This window comes from Mastigoproctus giganteus, chromosome 9, assembly GCF_048544385.1.
Source record: "Mastigoproctus giganteus isolate SK-2022 chromosome 9, ASM4854438v1, whole genome shotgun sequence".
In the NCBI taxonomy this organism is placed as follows: Eukaryota; Metazoa; Arthropoda; class Arachnida; order Uropygi; family Thelyphonidae; genus Mastigoproctus; species Mastigoproctus giganteus.
In genome coordinates this window covers 141,949,238-141,966,118 of record NC_143583.1, presented here as the reverse complement: position 1 = coordinate 141,966,118, position 16,881 = coordinate 141,949,238, and the positions used below count along the sequence as shown (strand labels likewise).

At 39.9% G+C, this 16,881-nt stretch overlaps 1 protein-coding gene across 1 annotated transcript in view; it reads left to right on the top strand.

The window, feature by feature from the left end:
- The window catches only part of LOC150080780 (uncharacterized), a 155,194-nt gene extending 138,528 nt beyond the window's left edge, over positions 1–16,666 (top strand). Inside the window, exons 6-8 of the mRNA XM_090380820.1 lie at positions 5,265–5,348; positions 10,589–11,048; positions 16,515–16,666. Of these exons, the coding sequence (XP_090236946.1) occupies positions 5,265–5,348; positions 10,589–11,048; positions 16,515–16,666 (696 nt within the window). The remainder of the gene's footprint in view (positions 1–5,264; positions 5,349–10,588; positions 11,049–16,514) is intronic.
- The last annotated feature ends 215 nt before the right edge of the window (positions 16,667–16,881 follow it).

The following is a 16,881-nucleotide window of genomic DNA, read 5'->3' as shown; positions in this document are numbered from 1 at the left end:
GGCTATACTAGATGAAATCATATATCAGGACGTAACAGTCCCTGAAAGCACGGAACAGACCAATCTCAGGTTCCAACATCTCAACTACTCCAGCGCCACGACGGAGGACCCCATTAACCACATGGAAATAGAAAATGCAATCCGCACCTTAAAGGATGGTAAAAGCCCTGGACTTGATCTTCTGGAAGTCCCCATCCTCAAAAGAGTATGGAAAACGTGCCCCCCTCTACTACTGAACCTATTCAACTCCTGTCTCTCTAAGGGAATTTTTCCCACTTCATGGAAAACGGCGAATCTAAAAATACTCCTCAAATCTCCAGAAAAGCCTTTTAACCTTGCATCATCATATAGGCCAATTGCCCTTCTCCCCTTTCTCGGAAAAATTTTGGAAAAACTTCTCGCTGCACGCCTTAAAATATATTATAATGGCAAAAACCTAAATTCTTCATCTCAGTTTGGATTCACTCAGGGCAAGAGTACCTCTGATGCACTTAATCTGCTCCTGTCCACGGTCAATAGCTCTCGGACAAAATATGTCCTCGGCATCTTCGTGGACTTCAAGGGGGCGTTCGACACCTTATGGTGGCAGAGCGCCCTTGCGAGGTTCAGGGAGGCTGGGGTCTCTTGTCCACTCTACAAATTACTAACTAGCTACTTTGAGGATAGGTACCTTGTTGTCACATCGGGCTTTTGCTCGGTTAAGAGACAGGTCACCAGAGGCTGCCCTCAAGGATCAGTACTCGGTCCTGTCTGTTGGAACGCGGTCCTGGACGGCTGGCTAAATCTCCCTCATGGAGATATCACACCAATAGCCTACGCAGACGATCTTGCCCTGATACTCCCTGGCAACTCACGTTCTGAGCTTGAGAACAAAGCCAACTCTATACTCCAGGACCTTTCATCCTGGAGCCATAACCATAAACTCATTATATCTACAACCAAGACCAAGCAAATACTCCTAAAAGGAAAATTAGATATCAACAGGCCTCCCACAATCAAACTTATGGACCAGAGCATCACTTCTGTTACAACTTACAAATATCTAGGCATTTGGATTGACAACAAGCTGTCCTTTCTCCCACATATCAAGTTCCTCGTGAAAAAGATCAGAACAATTGCTGGCTGGCTGTTAAACATTTCACGCTCTTTGTGGGGAATAAACTCCTCCACCCTTGCTCTCTACTATTCCTGCCTTTATATCCCCATTGTTTGTTACGGTGCCAGTGCTTGGGGGCATCGAGTTCTACACTCTCAAATCAAAAAGTATCTGCTACAGACGCAAAGAATCTTCCTACTTGCCACCTGTCGAGCCTGCAGGACCATCTCCACAGAAGCTCTACAGGTTATCAGCGGAAGGCTCCCTGTGTATTACGACGCTATCTTCTTCTACCTGGCCTTTAATCGCAAGATTGGCCGACAGGCCTCCATCGGGAACTATACCTTCAACCCGGAGCTCTCGCCCAAGGAGGATAAAACCCGTCTATACAACCAGTTTACCTCAGACTGGCAAAATACCTGGCATACCTCTCACTTCGGACGAGAAACATACAAGTTCATTCCCGAGGTATATAACCACAGTAAAAATCTACAGTGGAAGAAATACAGTCTGACCACAACATTTCTTTTAACAGGACATGGTAGTATTAACACCAGACTTCACAACCTTGGACTGGCCCCCACTCCACTCTGCCTTTGTGGCTCGGAGGAGACGGTGGAACATCTGATCCTCAATTGTCATCTCTACACAGACCTCCAGCAACCCTTACTCCTAGGTGCAAACGTAAACAATGCAGCTGACTTTCCAAAGCTCATAGCCTCTAAAGCTTCGTTACACCTCCTCTCCACATTCGCTGAGAAGCTATTTAAAAGAAGAAAAACCCTACAAGGAACCCAAGGACGTGATTAAAAGAACGGACTACTGTCAACAAACAACCATGTTTGTATGCAAAGGCACAAAGACTTGGTTAAAGCCTTAAGAGACTAGGTTGCAGCCATTCACACAAGCAACCTTGGTTGCTTTATTGACATAAAAGACCTGGTTAAAGTTCTACCTAAATTCTGATTGATACGGTTACTAGTGCACATAGAAATAGATACTATGCTGGTGAATGGAGAGGGAATGGCAGGAAATGCCAATCACTCTTCACACACGAGGCTGTAAAGAGAGAGTCTCTCCACTGCCCAATGTGAGCAGCATGTACTTAGGAAAACATATAACAATGCACCCTACTGTTCAGGACCTACGTGTATAACAACTGAACACTTTTTTTTTTTTTTTTTTTGTGTGTGTGTGTGCTTAGTTGCTGCTAATCCACTCTTGGTCAGGATTGAGCCCTGCAAGAGACAGAGAAATAACACAAGAAGTAAAAATACAACATGAACTTGGTTATAGCCCTAAAGGACTGGGTTGAAGCCATTGGCAAAATTTTTTTTTTTTTTTTTTTTTTAAAGCTTCTCGTCCATTTCTCTCCAGGTCAGGATTGAGCCCTGCAAGAGGCAGAGAAATATGCACAGTACAGTACAGTACCCTTACCCTGTTTAATAAGAATTGTTATTTTATGTTTTTTTTTTTTTTTTTTTTTTTTTTGTTGTGTGCTTAGTTACTGCTAACCCACTCTTGGTCAGGATTGAGCCCTGCAAGAGACAGAGAAATAACACAAGAAGTAAGAATACAACATTGAACTTGGTTATAGCCCTAAAGGACTGGGTTGAAGCCATTGGCTATAAATTTATTTTATTTTATTTTTATTTTTTTTTTTATTTATTTATTTTTTTTATTTTTTTTATTTTTTTATTTTTATTTTTATTTATTTATTTTTTTTTTTTCTCCTCCTCTCGCGCTCCTCACTCTTGGACAGGATTGAGCCCTGCAAGAGACCGAGGCACAATGTTTTTTTTTTTCCTCTCGCGCTCCTCACTCTTGGACAGGATTGAGCCCTGCAAGAGACCGAGGCACAATGTTGGTTTTTTTTTTTTTTTTTTTTTTTTTTTTTTTACTCCAAAGAGGTCCTAGAACCTCCTTTAGTGAAAGCTAGACTCCCTGGGGCGCCTCCACGTGGCTAGGGACGGGAGTCAGGATGCAGGATATATGAGTTCCTGCCTCCTGGCTGCAAAGTCTCCAGGTGCCGGCATACACACACAACAAAACACACACTCAGACAAAAACCTCCCCATACACACACAGGCCGGCTTAAAAACTTACAGGAAAAATCGCGGCAATAGGGGAAACCCTGGAGGCTGCAGACTACAAAAATACTTTGATACTTTGATACTTTGTACTTAATGGCTCTACAGAGGGAAAAAATCTTACCACATCACCTGTCCATCCACTTTAAGTTTTGAAATTCCTCCTTATATTTATTAAAACAACTCACCTCCATAAGAAAAGATAGAAGTTTGTTCAAACAATGAACTATACGCTAGCTGAAGGCAAATTTTGCAACTGTCCTTAATTTAAATTTATGCCCCCTCATCTGTGTTGTCTAAGCAATAGTAAGGATTCCATCGGCATATAACTTTCTCAATCCATTCCAAGTCTTAAACACCACCTCAATCAGTTCTCCTCACAGCTGCCTAGTTTTTAGAAGTTGCAATTTGCAGAACTGAAGTCTTTCCTTCTAAGAGTACCCATTTGTGTCCTTCACTAATCGCGTTATTCTTCTTTGTATCCGTTCCAACAGATTCAGAGTCTTCCAGATCTGTATGCAGTGCTCAACATGATGTGGCCTTTCAATCGTCTTATACAACGGTATAATCGCCTCCCTTTTCCTGCTGGAAAAATTCCTGTATACTCGTTTCATTGATAACTCCGAGAGCTGTCTTAGCAGCCCGTTTGCGTTGCTCAGAGAACTTCATATCTGGCTGCACAATTAGAGAAAGAAAATTTTATTGTAACACAGATGATTACACAAGAGTGAAATTGAAACTACTCGTCACGGCATAGTGGCCAACAAAGTAATATGAAGGCAAGGTTGCCTGAGTAAACCAAAAGGATAAAAGCATAAAATAATAATTAAGTATACATACCCTTAGTTACAAAATACAAAACATAAGAATATAGAGTGCATTGATCGGGGTCAGGTTATAATAGTGGTCGCTTTGGCCACCCACCACGGAGTATTCCTTTCCTCTATTATCGATCCTGACTAAACTTGTTGAAGTCGATATCTAGATCCTGGACGCGTTCTGACACCTGCTGAGGAAGGAATAAGTCCGACAGGTGAAGTGTTCGAAGAGGACATAGCTGTGGAGTTGCTCGCGTATGCGCCACTGGGATTCTCCATGCACAGTTGTCCCAGAAGGAAGGAGAGGAGATGAGACCACCTCTTTGTACTTCCAGGTCCTTTTCATTCTCCAGTTCCTTGAGTCTGGCACCACACAATTGGTACACTAATCAAGGATTACTGCTACCCACATGAAGTACATTGCGTTTGTTGATGAACTTGAACTGTCACTTCTCATCCACATGGAGGGGATCCACTAATAACCACCTCTTAAATCTTTTACTTGGAACAATATCAAACGCTTTCCTGAAGTCTAAGTATAAGATGTCAAAATTATTATTTTTTTGATTTATTTCACCGAGTATTAACGAGAGATGTCCTTTCTGATCGATTATGACGGTAGGTATCGCTGAGTCAGATGGCCGAATATTCAATCTTTGGCGAGAAGAGACTGCGATCGTTTTCCCGTGCATGCACGGATCTCTTCGACTCAAAGTGGTTATACCACATTCTTTAATCAGCCCTAATCTTTTCCCTTTTCTTGTTTCTATTAAAATATTGAAAGAATAGTTCCCATAATTAGTCAGTTATACTCCTAACTGAGAAGTGTTAGCTCTCTCTCTCTCTCTCTCTCTCTCTACCCTGGACTCGGAATGTTAGAATGCACCATACCTACTAATGTTTAAAAGGGTTGCAATAACTTTAATGGACAGATGAATGCTCAATTAGCATATTACTTCCTGCATCCCGCGATGAGCTTTCGCGTGCTGTTATTCATCTGCACTTACAGCAGCTTCCTGTCCCTGTTTGTATGGCAGTGGAAATGTGCTGTAATGTGACCCTAACTGATGCCGTAGGACTTATTTTCGAATTCCGCACTGCGAACTTGTTTCTTTAGCAATTATTTTTATTTGTTATTGTAATTGATTTAAAATAGTGAGCTTGCTGATTGATGCTTTTGATGAAAATGTAAAGTAGAATGAAAGTGATTTCTTGTATGCCGATTAACTGAAATATTTTTATTATTTTCGATTCCCGCAGATATACTGTTTATTATGCGTTATATCTCAATACCAGGAATATCTGGCTGGAAGAGGAAGTGCCCGTTGCACAAACACACCACAGGCAAGTCATTCAGGTTATTTAAAATGCTTTAGTTAACAGAAATACCTTGTATTCTCGACTTTGTAAACTCTTCTGGCCATCCCGCATTATAGACAGTAAATTTATTTTTTAGTCAAGAGGTTGTTTATGCCTCAGCTACAATACATGAATGGCCACTTTAATAGGTATTTTTTTAATATAGTGGTCATGCCCCTACTAATAGCGAGTAGGTCCAATTTTAGCCGTTAGAACAGCCTGGATTCGTCGTGGCATGGACTCAACGAGGTCTCGCGAAAGCATCGATGATGGTTGATGCTGACTTTTAATTGTTCACCCAATTCACTCTAATGGATCCAATTCTGCATAATTCTGGCCTCGTGACAGGGTGCTGGAAGAATCCATTCGCAGATGGATACAATGAAGACATGAAAGGGGGCGTCTGGTCGGAAACAAGTTCCAGACAATTCTGGCAACCAAATGCTACTCCAATAGTGACATTCTCCTGCGTTCAGACCAGTGGGAACAACTTAGAAATGTAAGGTCCTTTGCTTGGTGATGTTTACGCTTTAAATGCAGAGGTTAATTGTTTCGTCGCTTGATAACGATTACATTTTATAACCACTCAAGACAGACGTAATCTTATATTTTCGACCACGGATGGTTAATTTTCCATTCCACTAGAACTTGAACATTGTAATGCTGTATAATATACAGTATATACTATAATCCTGTATATAGAACTACACGTAGGGTTACGTTGCAACCTATCCATCCCTCGACTGCGGCCATAACCTACATGTAGTTCTGCTTTATTTTTATGTTGCAATACTGCAACACAAAAATGAGTGTAGTGTGTTTTAGTTGCTTCTGGTCACTTTTCTACCAGGAAGCGGCAATTAGAAGAAAGGCTTCTTCCTAGTACCCGCCCATGACACGAGGAGGCGGGTCGCAACTGTGCACGTACTGACTAGTCCAAAAGGACTAATCTAAAGAATCGACATCCACTCGCTCGAGAAGAATTTTAGCATTAGCATTAGTAGAGGCATTTGATGCAAGAAAGCAAGCTTATGCAGCATCAGCCAAAAAAAAAAAAAAAAAAAAGTAACATAAATAAATAAAAATAACCACTTCCACTTCACCCCTCTGTTCGTTCGAAATACCTGTCCAGCTGAGCCTTAAACTTATTTAGGCTATCAACTTCTACGACAAGGGATGGAAGTCTATTCCACCCACCAACCACCCGCTGGCTAAAGGCAAATTTCCGCACATCTATCCTACATCTGTCTTTCCTCAATTTGAATTTATGCCCTCTCAGGTGATTATTCTGAGCAAGAGGAAGAATCCCATCAGCATTGAGCATGCTCAAACCATTCAAGGCTTTGTACACCTCTATCAGATCACCTCGCTGGTGCCTAGTTTCCAGACACTGTAATTCGCAAAACTTAAGCCTTTCTTCGTAAGAGCACCCCTTTGTCCCATTCACCAATCTAGTTGCCCTTCTCTGTACTCGTTCCAGCAGCTCTACATCCTTCTTGAAATGAGGCCTCCAGGCCTGTATACAGTACTCTAGGTGTGGCCTGACCATTGCCTTATACAAGGGAATAATCACCTCCTTATCCCTGCTAGAAAAATTCCTATATATCATTGACAATACACCATGAGCTACTCTTGCAGCCCGTCTGCACTGCTCAGAGAACTTCATATCTGCCTGCACAACCACCCCCAGGTCCCTTTCATTCTCTACCACTGTCAGTGTAGTACCACAGAGTTGATACGTTGCTCTGGGGTTGCTGTTTCCCATATGTAGTACTTTACATTTGTCAATGTTAAACTTCATTTGCCACCTCGAAGCCCATCTGCTCAACCTTTCCAAATCCTGTTGCAGCAGCATAGTGTCAGTAGTGTCCTTGACAACCCTGCCAACCTTCGTATCGTCTGCAAACTTGGACATTAAGCCTGATATACCATCATCAATATCATTTATAAATACAGAAAACAATAAAGGACCCAATACTGAACCCTGAGGGACTCCACTAATAACATTAGTCCACGATGAGCAGTGTCCATTGATTACCACTCTCTGTCTTCTCCCCCTCAACCACCCCTTTATCCATAGCAGCAATTTGCCTCCAATGCCACACTGCTCCAATTTGTGCAGCAGTCTTCCATGTGCAACAGTATCAAAAGCCTTTCTAAGATCCAAGTATATAATATCAAAGTTATTCCCTGCATCCAGTTCTTTTGTGACTGCATCATAGTATCCAATCAAATTGGTCAGGCAAGACTTACCCTTAACAAAACCATGCTGTGTCCTAGCTATAACTGAAGTCTTGTCTAGATGATCCTGCAGTGCTTCTTTCACCAGTGCCTCCATTAATTTTCCGGGAACAGAAGTTAAACTCACAGGTCTATAATTACTTGTGTCAGCCTTTGATCCCCCTTTGTGAATTGGGGTCACATTTGCACATCTCCAGTCCATGGGTACCTCCCCTGAGTCCAAGGAAGCTCTCATAATTATGGCTAAGGGTTTGCTTACCTCCTTTGCTGCCTCCTTTAATATAACTGGATAGATCCCATCCACCCCAGGTGCCTTTCTTGTGTTTATCTTCAACAATTTCTCCTCCACTTTGCTCTCAGTTATTACAAGATTCTCTAGCTTACTGCTAGAGTTGAATACACCTTTGGCATTCCCCTCGCTGAATAACTCCTCATGTGTGAATGTCGATGCAAAATATTCATTTAGTTTGTTAGCTACCTGAGCAGGGTCATCAACAGTTGACCCATCGATCTCAAGTGGACCAATCTGATTCATCCCCTTCCTTCTAGAGTTTACATAAGTAAAGAACTCTTTGCTGTTTTTCTTCGCATCCCTTGCCAAGGATCTCTCGTAATCTGCCTTCGCCTGCCTAACCTCCTTTGTAACTTAGTTACAGATCAACTTGTATCTATCATAGGCGTCTGTGTCACGTGTTAATTTGTATGTATCCCATGCATTTTTCTTCTCTGCCATATGCCTCATTAGTTCATCTGACACCCATTTAGGCCTAAACCTTGAACAATATTTCTTAGTTGGTATGTAAAGCCTAGTAGCTTCCACGATAAGTTATTTGAATGCTTCCCATTTTGAATTTGCTGTTTGCAATATCATCAGTTGATCCCAGTGTATAGAATTTAAATACTGTCTCAGTCCATTGTAGTCGCCTTTACGAAAGCAATACCCCTTCCCTTTACCCCTAATGGTAGTTACCTCTTTGAGTAACTCCCATTTTAGCTAAAGTTAAAACAGTCTGTTTTATCAAACAAAGGACTCGCGCGATTACCCGCCTCCAGCATATTTCTGAGTGTAGATGGAATCGTTTTGGTGAATGTCCGTGAGCTGGAACGGATCCCAGTTCCGGCCTGACCTGTAACAGTATTGTGGATACAGGAGGAGGGCTAATCCCTCCCAGTCTCCATCAAGGGAAATTTCATTGCGCTTGCAGTGATATAAACATATCCGGAATTGGCAGTGACTAAAAATAAATAAATTTTCTGCTTATACTGCGGGACGAAAACGTAAGGTCAGATGAGTTCACAAGAATGTGATTCAAATTAGTCGTGCTTAAACTACCATTACTGAAAGTGCACGCATTTTTGTACCCTGGCGCTTGACTACTCGGCTACAAAGGCACAGAGTGATCAGTCAGCGCCCGCTTACATAACAATGCAACATTCTCTCTGGCAAATGAAATGTCACAGTTGGTTCTGTTTGTGACAAAACCGCAGTGCTTCTTTGAAATTGGACATTGTTTGCAGCCGAAAGAAAATACACTTAATGGGTGCTTAAATATGAAAAATAGGTATGGCCTGGGATAAATTTCAGTCACAAACTAAAAGATTACATCAATTACTTTTTCATAAGAATGTCTTCCCGCAAAACGATGACATCGATGTTTATTTTTCAAACCGAAAAAAGTATTCATTATTGGTCTTAAAATGCAATCCCCCCACTTTTTGATAAATGTTCTTATCTTCTAGTTTTGTGAATCTAATCAATTTTGTTAAATATTACGACGATGCTTCTCTTCTGCATGATGGTATTCGTAACTATGAATGTCTTATGTTTTTAATTTATACATCAATTTCTTATTGGTAAGTGCTGTGTTGTCGTTTACTGTAAATTAAAAGTTCTGTTTTATTTATCCTCTTTATTCGATTTTCATTTTTCACAGTTCCATTTGTTGGAGAGAGTAACCTTCAGTCTTTCCATTAATGTTATTTTTATTTCTACGAATAACTTCAACAAAATGGCTTTTCAGTAGATGTTTCTACTTTTTTAAAATGGTTATAGTTCAGATTAATTTACCAACATAAAATTATTTATTCTTCATTCCATTCCTGTCTGATGACATATCATTCTTTCTGATTTTTATTTCTTGTCGATCCAAAAGATATATTTTTCAGTTTATTATAAATGAAGGAAGAGGCAGCATTTCACCATCCACATAAGAATAACGTGAAATAATTTAAATCCAGTCTGTCCATCGGTGTAGTTGCTCAAGAGGTTCCACTTTTTAGCATAACACATTTGTTACATTCATTAAGTAGCAACTGCAAGCAATAAATTTGTTACGGTTATGCTTGTATGAATTACTCCCGTTGTGAATTTTCATCTTCCAGTCTGTTATACATTATCCAAAACGTTCTTGGTTGTATTTTTATTCACAATATGGGGCTAAAACATCTTTCGAGGTGTCCAATCTCTAGAAAATGGGTAAAGATCATAAAATCATTGATAAATATATTACTACGGTAGTAATAACTATCCCAGACTATCCAATTACTGCAGTGATTTCATGAGAATAAATCCTTCATTTCTTTTAGGTAAGTGCTGGTCGCAAGGATCGGTGGCTAGGGTTATTTTCATAGTTATTACTGCCCTAAAAGGGATAAATTTAAATTTATTCCTTTATGTCCCATCACACAGCGACTGAATTACTCGGTCTTGGGTGGGAGTTGCATCATTCAGTTCTTCATCCACAAAAATAGACAAAGCAACTTTAGAATACATGCAGGATTTACACTCTATATAGTGGCCATAGTTGCTAGGCGTAGATTTAAAATAGCCAACCAACCAACGTAAATGAGAATTCTTTCTGTTGAACACCGAAAACAAATCATTCAGCACGTATTCTTCTTTGAATCAGAAGAGAATTCAATTGCACGTTCTTCTGTGATGCCTTATCTTAATCCAATTAAAGTTTTGTTTGTGTTTCTTTTAGGTGCCGCCGACTGTACAGTATTATCCGTCTCATCCAAAGTCGCGTCCTCTACAGCCGAAAGTTTCCATCGATATGTCTGGTAGTAGTAGTGTTTCAACTTCAAGTTTCTTACAGTCCTCAGAGAATGGATGTCCTTCAAGAAAGCCCCACCAATCTCCGGAGCTCAGTTCCATCTCAGAGCATACAGTTGAAGAGACGAGTGTTAGAAAAAATAGCGTTAGCAATGGTAAAGTACCGGCTGAGGAAGGAGACAGAGCGAAGGCAGTCCCATCTGTAGCCAGCGATGATTTGAGTAATGAAAACACAACAGCAGCCAAGTCTCCCATTTGTGATAACAGAAATTACGATAATTCTCCTGACAGATCAGACCCCCAAAGGGACTTTTATTGTGGGAGTGAGAAGGAACCATTATTATATCCCGAGGAGGAGTGTCCAAGCACTAGCAAGAGCATGCGTTCCTGTAAGTGAATTTCACATTTTATTTGCTATTATAATATTTTGTTTTAAATTAAAAAAAAAAGTATTTCATTAAGTCCAGTACATTATAATCAAACTGTTAGCGCGTGGTCAGTTTATGGATGCAACTCGTTCTTTATGAAACTACAAAGAAAACTGCAGATAGGGGTCTGGAAAAAGGAGGAGACATATAGAAAGTTGAAAGGTTGCGGCACACAAAGCGTGGTTAGAAATTTTTAATCAGTATATTTAATAGACATGTTCTGCAACTTAAAAGAATGCACTAAGGAAGCTGCAGCTAAAATCCATCGATTAATATGCGAATAATTTTGAAAAAAAAAAAAAGGTAGTTAATGTGTGCAGGGAATTTCGTTTCTGCGCATGGCAACAGGCATAGTATATGGATAGCCCATGTGATATATATTCCAAAAAAAGAAAATAATAATAATTGCTGGAAGTTTATTGATGTGATTTTAATGCAACATAGGAAGGATCAAAAAATCTTTCTTACAGAGCAAAATATAAAATTTCCTTAAAATCCATCCAGTGGGAAGAGTTATTACATGCGGACGGACAAAGAAATAATAATTGTAGAATTTCTATTATTCCGATTTTAATGATATTTCGAGCGCTCAACGAATCTATCTAAAAGGTCCAAATTTCATGAAAATCCGTCCACAGAGTTGAGTTGTTACATGCAGGAAAAGGCGCTATTAGTGAAGCTGTACTATCAGAACAGCAACGTTGCAGCTGCGGCTATCAGAGAATTCCGGCGTCAGAAGCGCATAAGGCCCACGTGGACCTATGACTGTTTGTGCTGTCCACAAAATGATTGCGAAATTTGAAGCGACAGGACATCTTGGTGTTCAACCAGGTAGAGGTCGAAAACGAGTGGACTCCTCTCGTGTTGAAGATGTGGCTATGGCTGTCGTGGATTTATCAAGTCAATCTCCATGTGGTAGCGCAAGTGTGCCAGCTGTTTCTCGTGAAATGGACATGCCGTATTCCACTGTAAGGCTAGTGATGCGTCAGGTGTTGCCGTACTATCCTTACAAGATGCACATGTTACTGCAGCTAAAGCGTGGTGATGCAGATATTCGTTTCACATACGCACTTCAGTTTCTGGCGCGAATGGCAGTGGATATCACTTGACCATGGAACATACTTTGGAGTGATGAAGCCCACTTCTGCTTAAATGGACAAGTGGATACGCACAACTGTCGCATTTTTGAACAGTTAACACTGGACCTCGCACCTGTTCCGTCACTGGACAGCGATATTATGAAATGTTGGCAAATTTCGCAATACCAGAGCTGCAACAACATGGGTGCCTTCAGGATACCATATTCATGCAAGATGGTGCGCTACCCCACCGTTGTGTCCAAAGATTGCTAAAGCAACACTTTACAGACGAACGAGTCATCTGCCGTCGTTTCCAGACATCTTGACCACCCCGATCACCGGACCTCACCCCATGCGACTTCTGGTTGTGGGGTTTATGAAGAACCAGGTGTATCGGGAAGGATGTCAAACTCTGGCAGATCTGAAGGACAGCATTAGACGTCATGTGCTGGCTATTCCAGTTGACGTGTTACGTTCTGCTGTAGAAAATGCTGTTCTTCGAATGGAAACTGTTGTTGACCAAAATGGAGGACAATTGAACAATTGTAGCGCTGTTCAAGTGATTTGTATTGCCACAGCGCCATATAGTGACAAATTTTGTAACTATTTTTTCCCAATAAATGGCGAGCGCATTGTTTATTGTACCTGTTGTCCAAATTTCTCTTCAGTACGAGCTTTAGAACTCGCTCCAGAGCCCTCTATGGGGATACTTTAATTTTAACAACCCTGTATTTGAAATTACATGCTAAACGACCTCTCCAAAGTGGACACCCTAGTACGGATGCAATAGCTGTTCTTTTTGATTTTTCGACCTCCCCTGCATCTGACACTCAGATTTTTTTAAGAGTAACATTTCGGATGAACATGTTCATTGCTTTTTGACACATAAGCACATACGCCTTTTCATTGGGGTTCTAGCCAGGAAGGTAAGTGAACGTCAAGGTCATTACAGTAACATTAGTTAGAATTCTGTTAGCCACGGATTACTTATGGAGTAGATTGCACAATATGCTGTTAATACCCTCACCACCGCTGATATAGAATTTATAAGCTTCGTTTCGACTGTTTGAATCCATTTTGATGGAGTGCGCATCACTTAGCAAAGCAATACAATTACAAACCTGAGAGATGCTTTTGCTGAGAGAGAGAAAGGGAATTTTAGTGCGAATGGATTTGCATTAAAGTCCTCTACAAGCACATGCTGCATTAATAAAACTGTCGGTCGAACTTAATCAGACACTGATTGAAACCGCTCTTTAATCTATCGCTACTAAACATATGTCCAGATCTTCAAAGTGTAAAACAATCGACTCGCATATCTGGCACCATCATCCGTCCATCCTGTAAGGCTCAGTTTTGTTTCCTCCGAGTGTGCGGTTGTTACAATGCTGTAGTAAATTTCAAGTGGACTGATTCTGGACGATTCTAAAATTCAACAGGGTTCCAGGCCCACGTAAGAATGTACAGTTAAATATTTGCACTGTACTACAGTATGTCTCGAAAGAAAAAAGCAGAAGGGATAGAAAAGTGTGGAGTTCGTAATTTAACTGATCATTTCAAAATTGGAAAGACCTCAGCAGCAACAATTATTAAAAATCAAGAAACTTTGTTAAAACAGTGGCAGGAAAACGGAAAGCAGTATCATACATTTTCTCATGGCAAAGGTACTTTGGTGGATAAGTTGACATTTGAATGGTTTAGGCGGGTACCCAGTCAAAGCATTCATCTCGGGGCCTATGATTCAAACCAAAGCTTTAGAAATTGGCACCATTGGCTTTAAAGCGTCTAATGGCTTAGTTAGGCAAGTGCCGTAGACGTCACAATATTTTCTTCAAAGCAGTTTGTGGGGAGTCTACTGACGTTAAGGTGCGTTGTAGCAATCGCGTATGCATTATGTCATATAAGGTTGACTTTCTTCCCCTAGCTGACCGAATGCTAATCTAAAGTAGTTGAAGTTCTCGACTATCCTAGCGGCCAGATTCTTTTTAATGCGCGGGTGCCACTTTAAAATGACAGTTTTCCTTCAAACACTTGTCTCCATTAGCCTCTGACATTTCTTTCACAGTCCCTGTAGCATCGTATGTAGCACCCATACCACATTGAACACAACAGCGAATAATAAAACGTTGTTCAGTTTTCAAATATTCTAAGCAGCTCACACTAACAGCGCGTAACATAATTCAACCTATCGGACAACATGTCAGAACTCTTTGACATACTCTCCTGCCATCTTCCAGCAGTTGGCCCCGAAAATTGAGTGGTTGTACGGTGGCTCTGCTATTAGACGATCATCCTCATTTATTAGTACCGATATTTATCTGGTAAAAAAAAAAATTAAAAATAAATTTATTTACAATAACCACATTGTCTAATAAAACGTTTTTTAACGAAATTATCTAATGCCACTGACTTATTTCACTTATGGATTTATCAGTCTTGCATTTATGAATTGTCTCTAACTGACCTAGACTTTTTTCTCTCCAAGAGCACGCTAATCCGAATGCGTTCATTTATCTTTCTAATTCAGATTATGATCACCCTTCGACACCCTAACACGGGGATAGAAAGGCTCGTACATTAACGGATTTTCTAAGAAAATTTTGGAAGTCCTTGCAAAGAACTAAGTTTCATAATTTTCTCTCAGCTCAAATGAGCTTAATGTTGATGATCGGCATTTTAAAGAACATCGATTGACAGGGACATTACTCATTACTGTATTTCTAAGTAAATGATAAAAAGCAAAAACAGTAGTGAGCGAAAATTCCAAGGTGCGATGATGATGTATTTTATAAAGGAAAATGCAGTAATCTTCCTTATTCCATTAAGGAAAGAAAGTGAAATTTCAAACTATGGAGGAAGAAATTTACTGAATGTAAAAAGTGATTTAAGCCTGATTTAGTTGCTTTTAGGATAATGTCCTGTTTTAATCTTATTTGTTGAAATAATGAAAACATCCCATTAGCATTTTAAATTGATTTTATATAAGCGAATAAACAACAAGATTGTAGAGAAATTTTAAGAAATAATCTAAACATTCTGTTTCATGTCCAAATATCAAGCGAAATCTCAAAGCAGAAACCCATTATCATAAAGAAAAAATAATTAAGAAGTAACCGGGGTCTTAGCCTTTGAGAGACATAATAAGAATCACCAGCTTTTATTATTCGTTTCTTCGTGATAATTATTCTTTTCTAATCTGAGAGAGAGAAAGATTTTGTACTTCATTTTAGCTTTCGTCTGAGAGCACTAAGAAAAACCCTGGAAACTAGGTTTCGCACATTCCATGGCACAAGTGTACACTGGTTAAAGTTTAGCAATTCATTGATGTAGTTATCCCTCGGTCCGGATTGGGACTAAGTTACCAAGAAGATAAAAATCTTTATTTTCCAACATAATATATAAAAAAAACACCAATTGGCAGGGATGAATTATGAGGATTATGAATTCGGTATATTTTTTACAATGTATAACCTGCCTTCAACAAAAAAGATGGTCATGACAGCCAGGCACATACACAGCCTTAATGAGCTGTGTATGTGCCTGGTGTCACCCTGAATTTAAGTTCTAACGAATGTGTCCTTAATTTTCATATAGGATGAGCGGAAAGAATTATTACAACTGCCAAGGAGCATTAATTTTATGAGAGGCTGTTTCACATAACGCGTACAAAGTTTCTCTAAACTAGTTTTGTAAACATTATAAAGTAGAGCAGGTCGGGATAACAGAGAAGATCCATCAGTGTTTTAGAGGGTTGGTTGAAGGACAAGAGACGGCGATTCAGATGGGCATTCTTTAGAGTGGACTGAAGTAGCGAGTACCGGGACCTCTCTTATCTTCAAAAATAATACAGATGATGGAATACAGAGGAAGCTTCAAAGATTGCTGGTTACTTAAACGTTGAGTTAACAATCAGAAGTGTGTTCACCAAGTTATTGCACTTCGGGAATGGACACGCAGAAGTAGTTTATAGACTGGGAGGACTAATTAAGTGATGAAAATGATTTAGAAGATATGGTCTATACAGAGCTTGGTATTGGTATCAGGCACAAATTACAAGATTACAGGCTTCTGCTGCCAGCTAAAAAAAATTAAATTTTTTAGCCCCCCCCCACTGATGTCCGAATCAGGATATGAAACGGCGTTTTTTGAATCCTGAATGATTCAAAATGTTTCTCACCTACAGAATGTAAAATTACGGGTGCCATTTTAATTGATATATTGAAATGCTGCTTGATTTTATACTCATCTTCGTTTGTGTTTTATTTATATCTAACATATTTTGTAATAGAGATACAGAAATTTCTCAATCTTAATTATTTTTCTTCTTGTTTCTTCCCTTCAATCGCAGACTCCACTATCGTTCCGAGAGGCAAGCAGTTTCCCCAACTTAAGACGCAAACTAGGCCAGATAATCTTTCTATTTCAAGCAAATCAGCCACCTGTCCTGGAGGATTAGGATGTTCCTTACGTGATTCTCAAACGACGACTTCTTTCTTATAATTCCGTTTGCCCAATGAGTTTTGAAGCTTAATATAGCAGAAAAGATTATATTTTATTATGGAGTCAGAAAGAGGGTGACATAGCATTACTTGTTGGTTGTGCATGAGAAGAGACATGCTTGCCTTTTCTCACACGATTCTGAAGTTCCCGTGGCATAATAGTTTTTTTTAGGAGCCCTCTCCCCATTAAACCGAACAGGATCCTAAGAGAAGAAA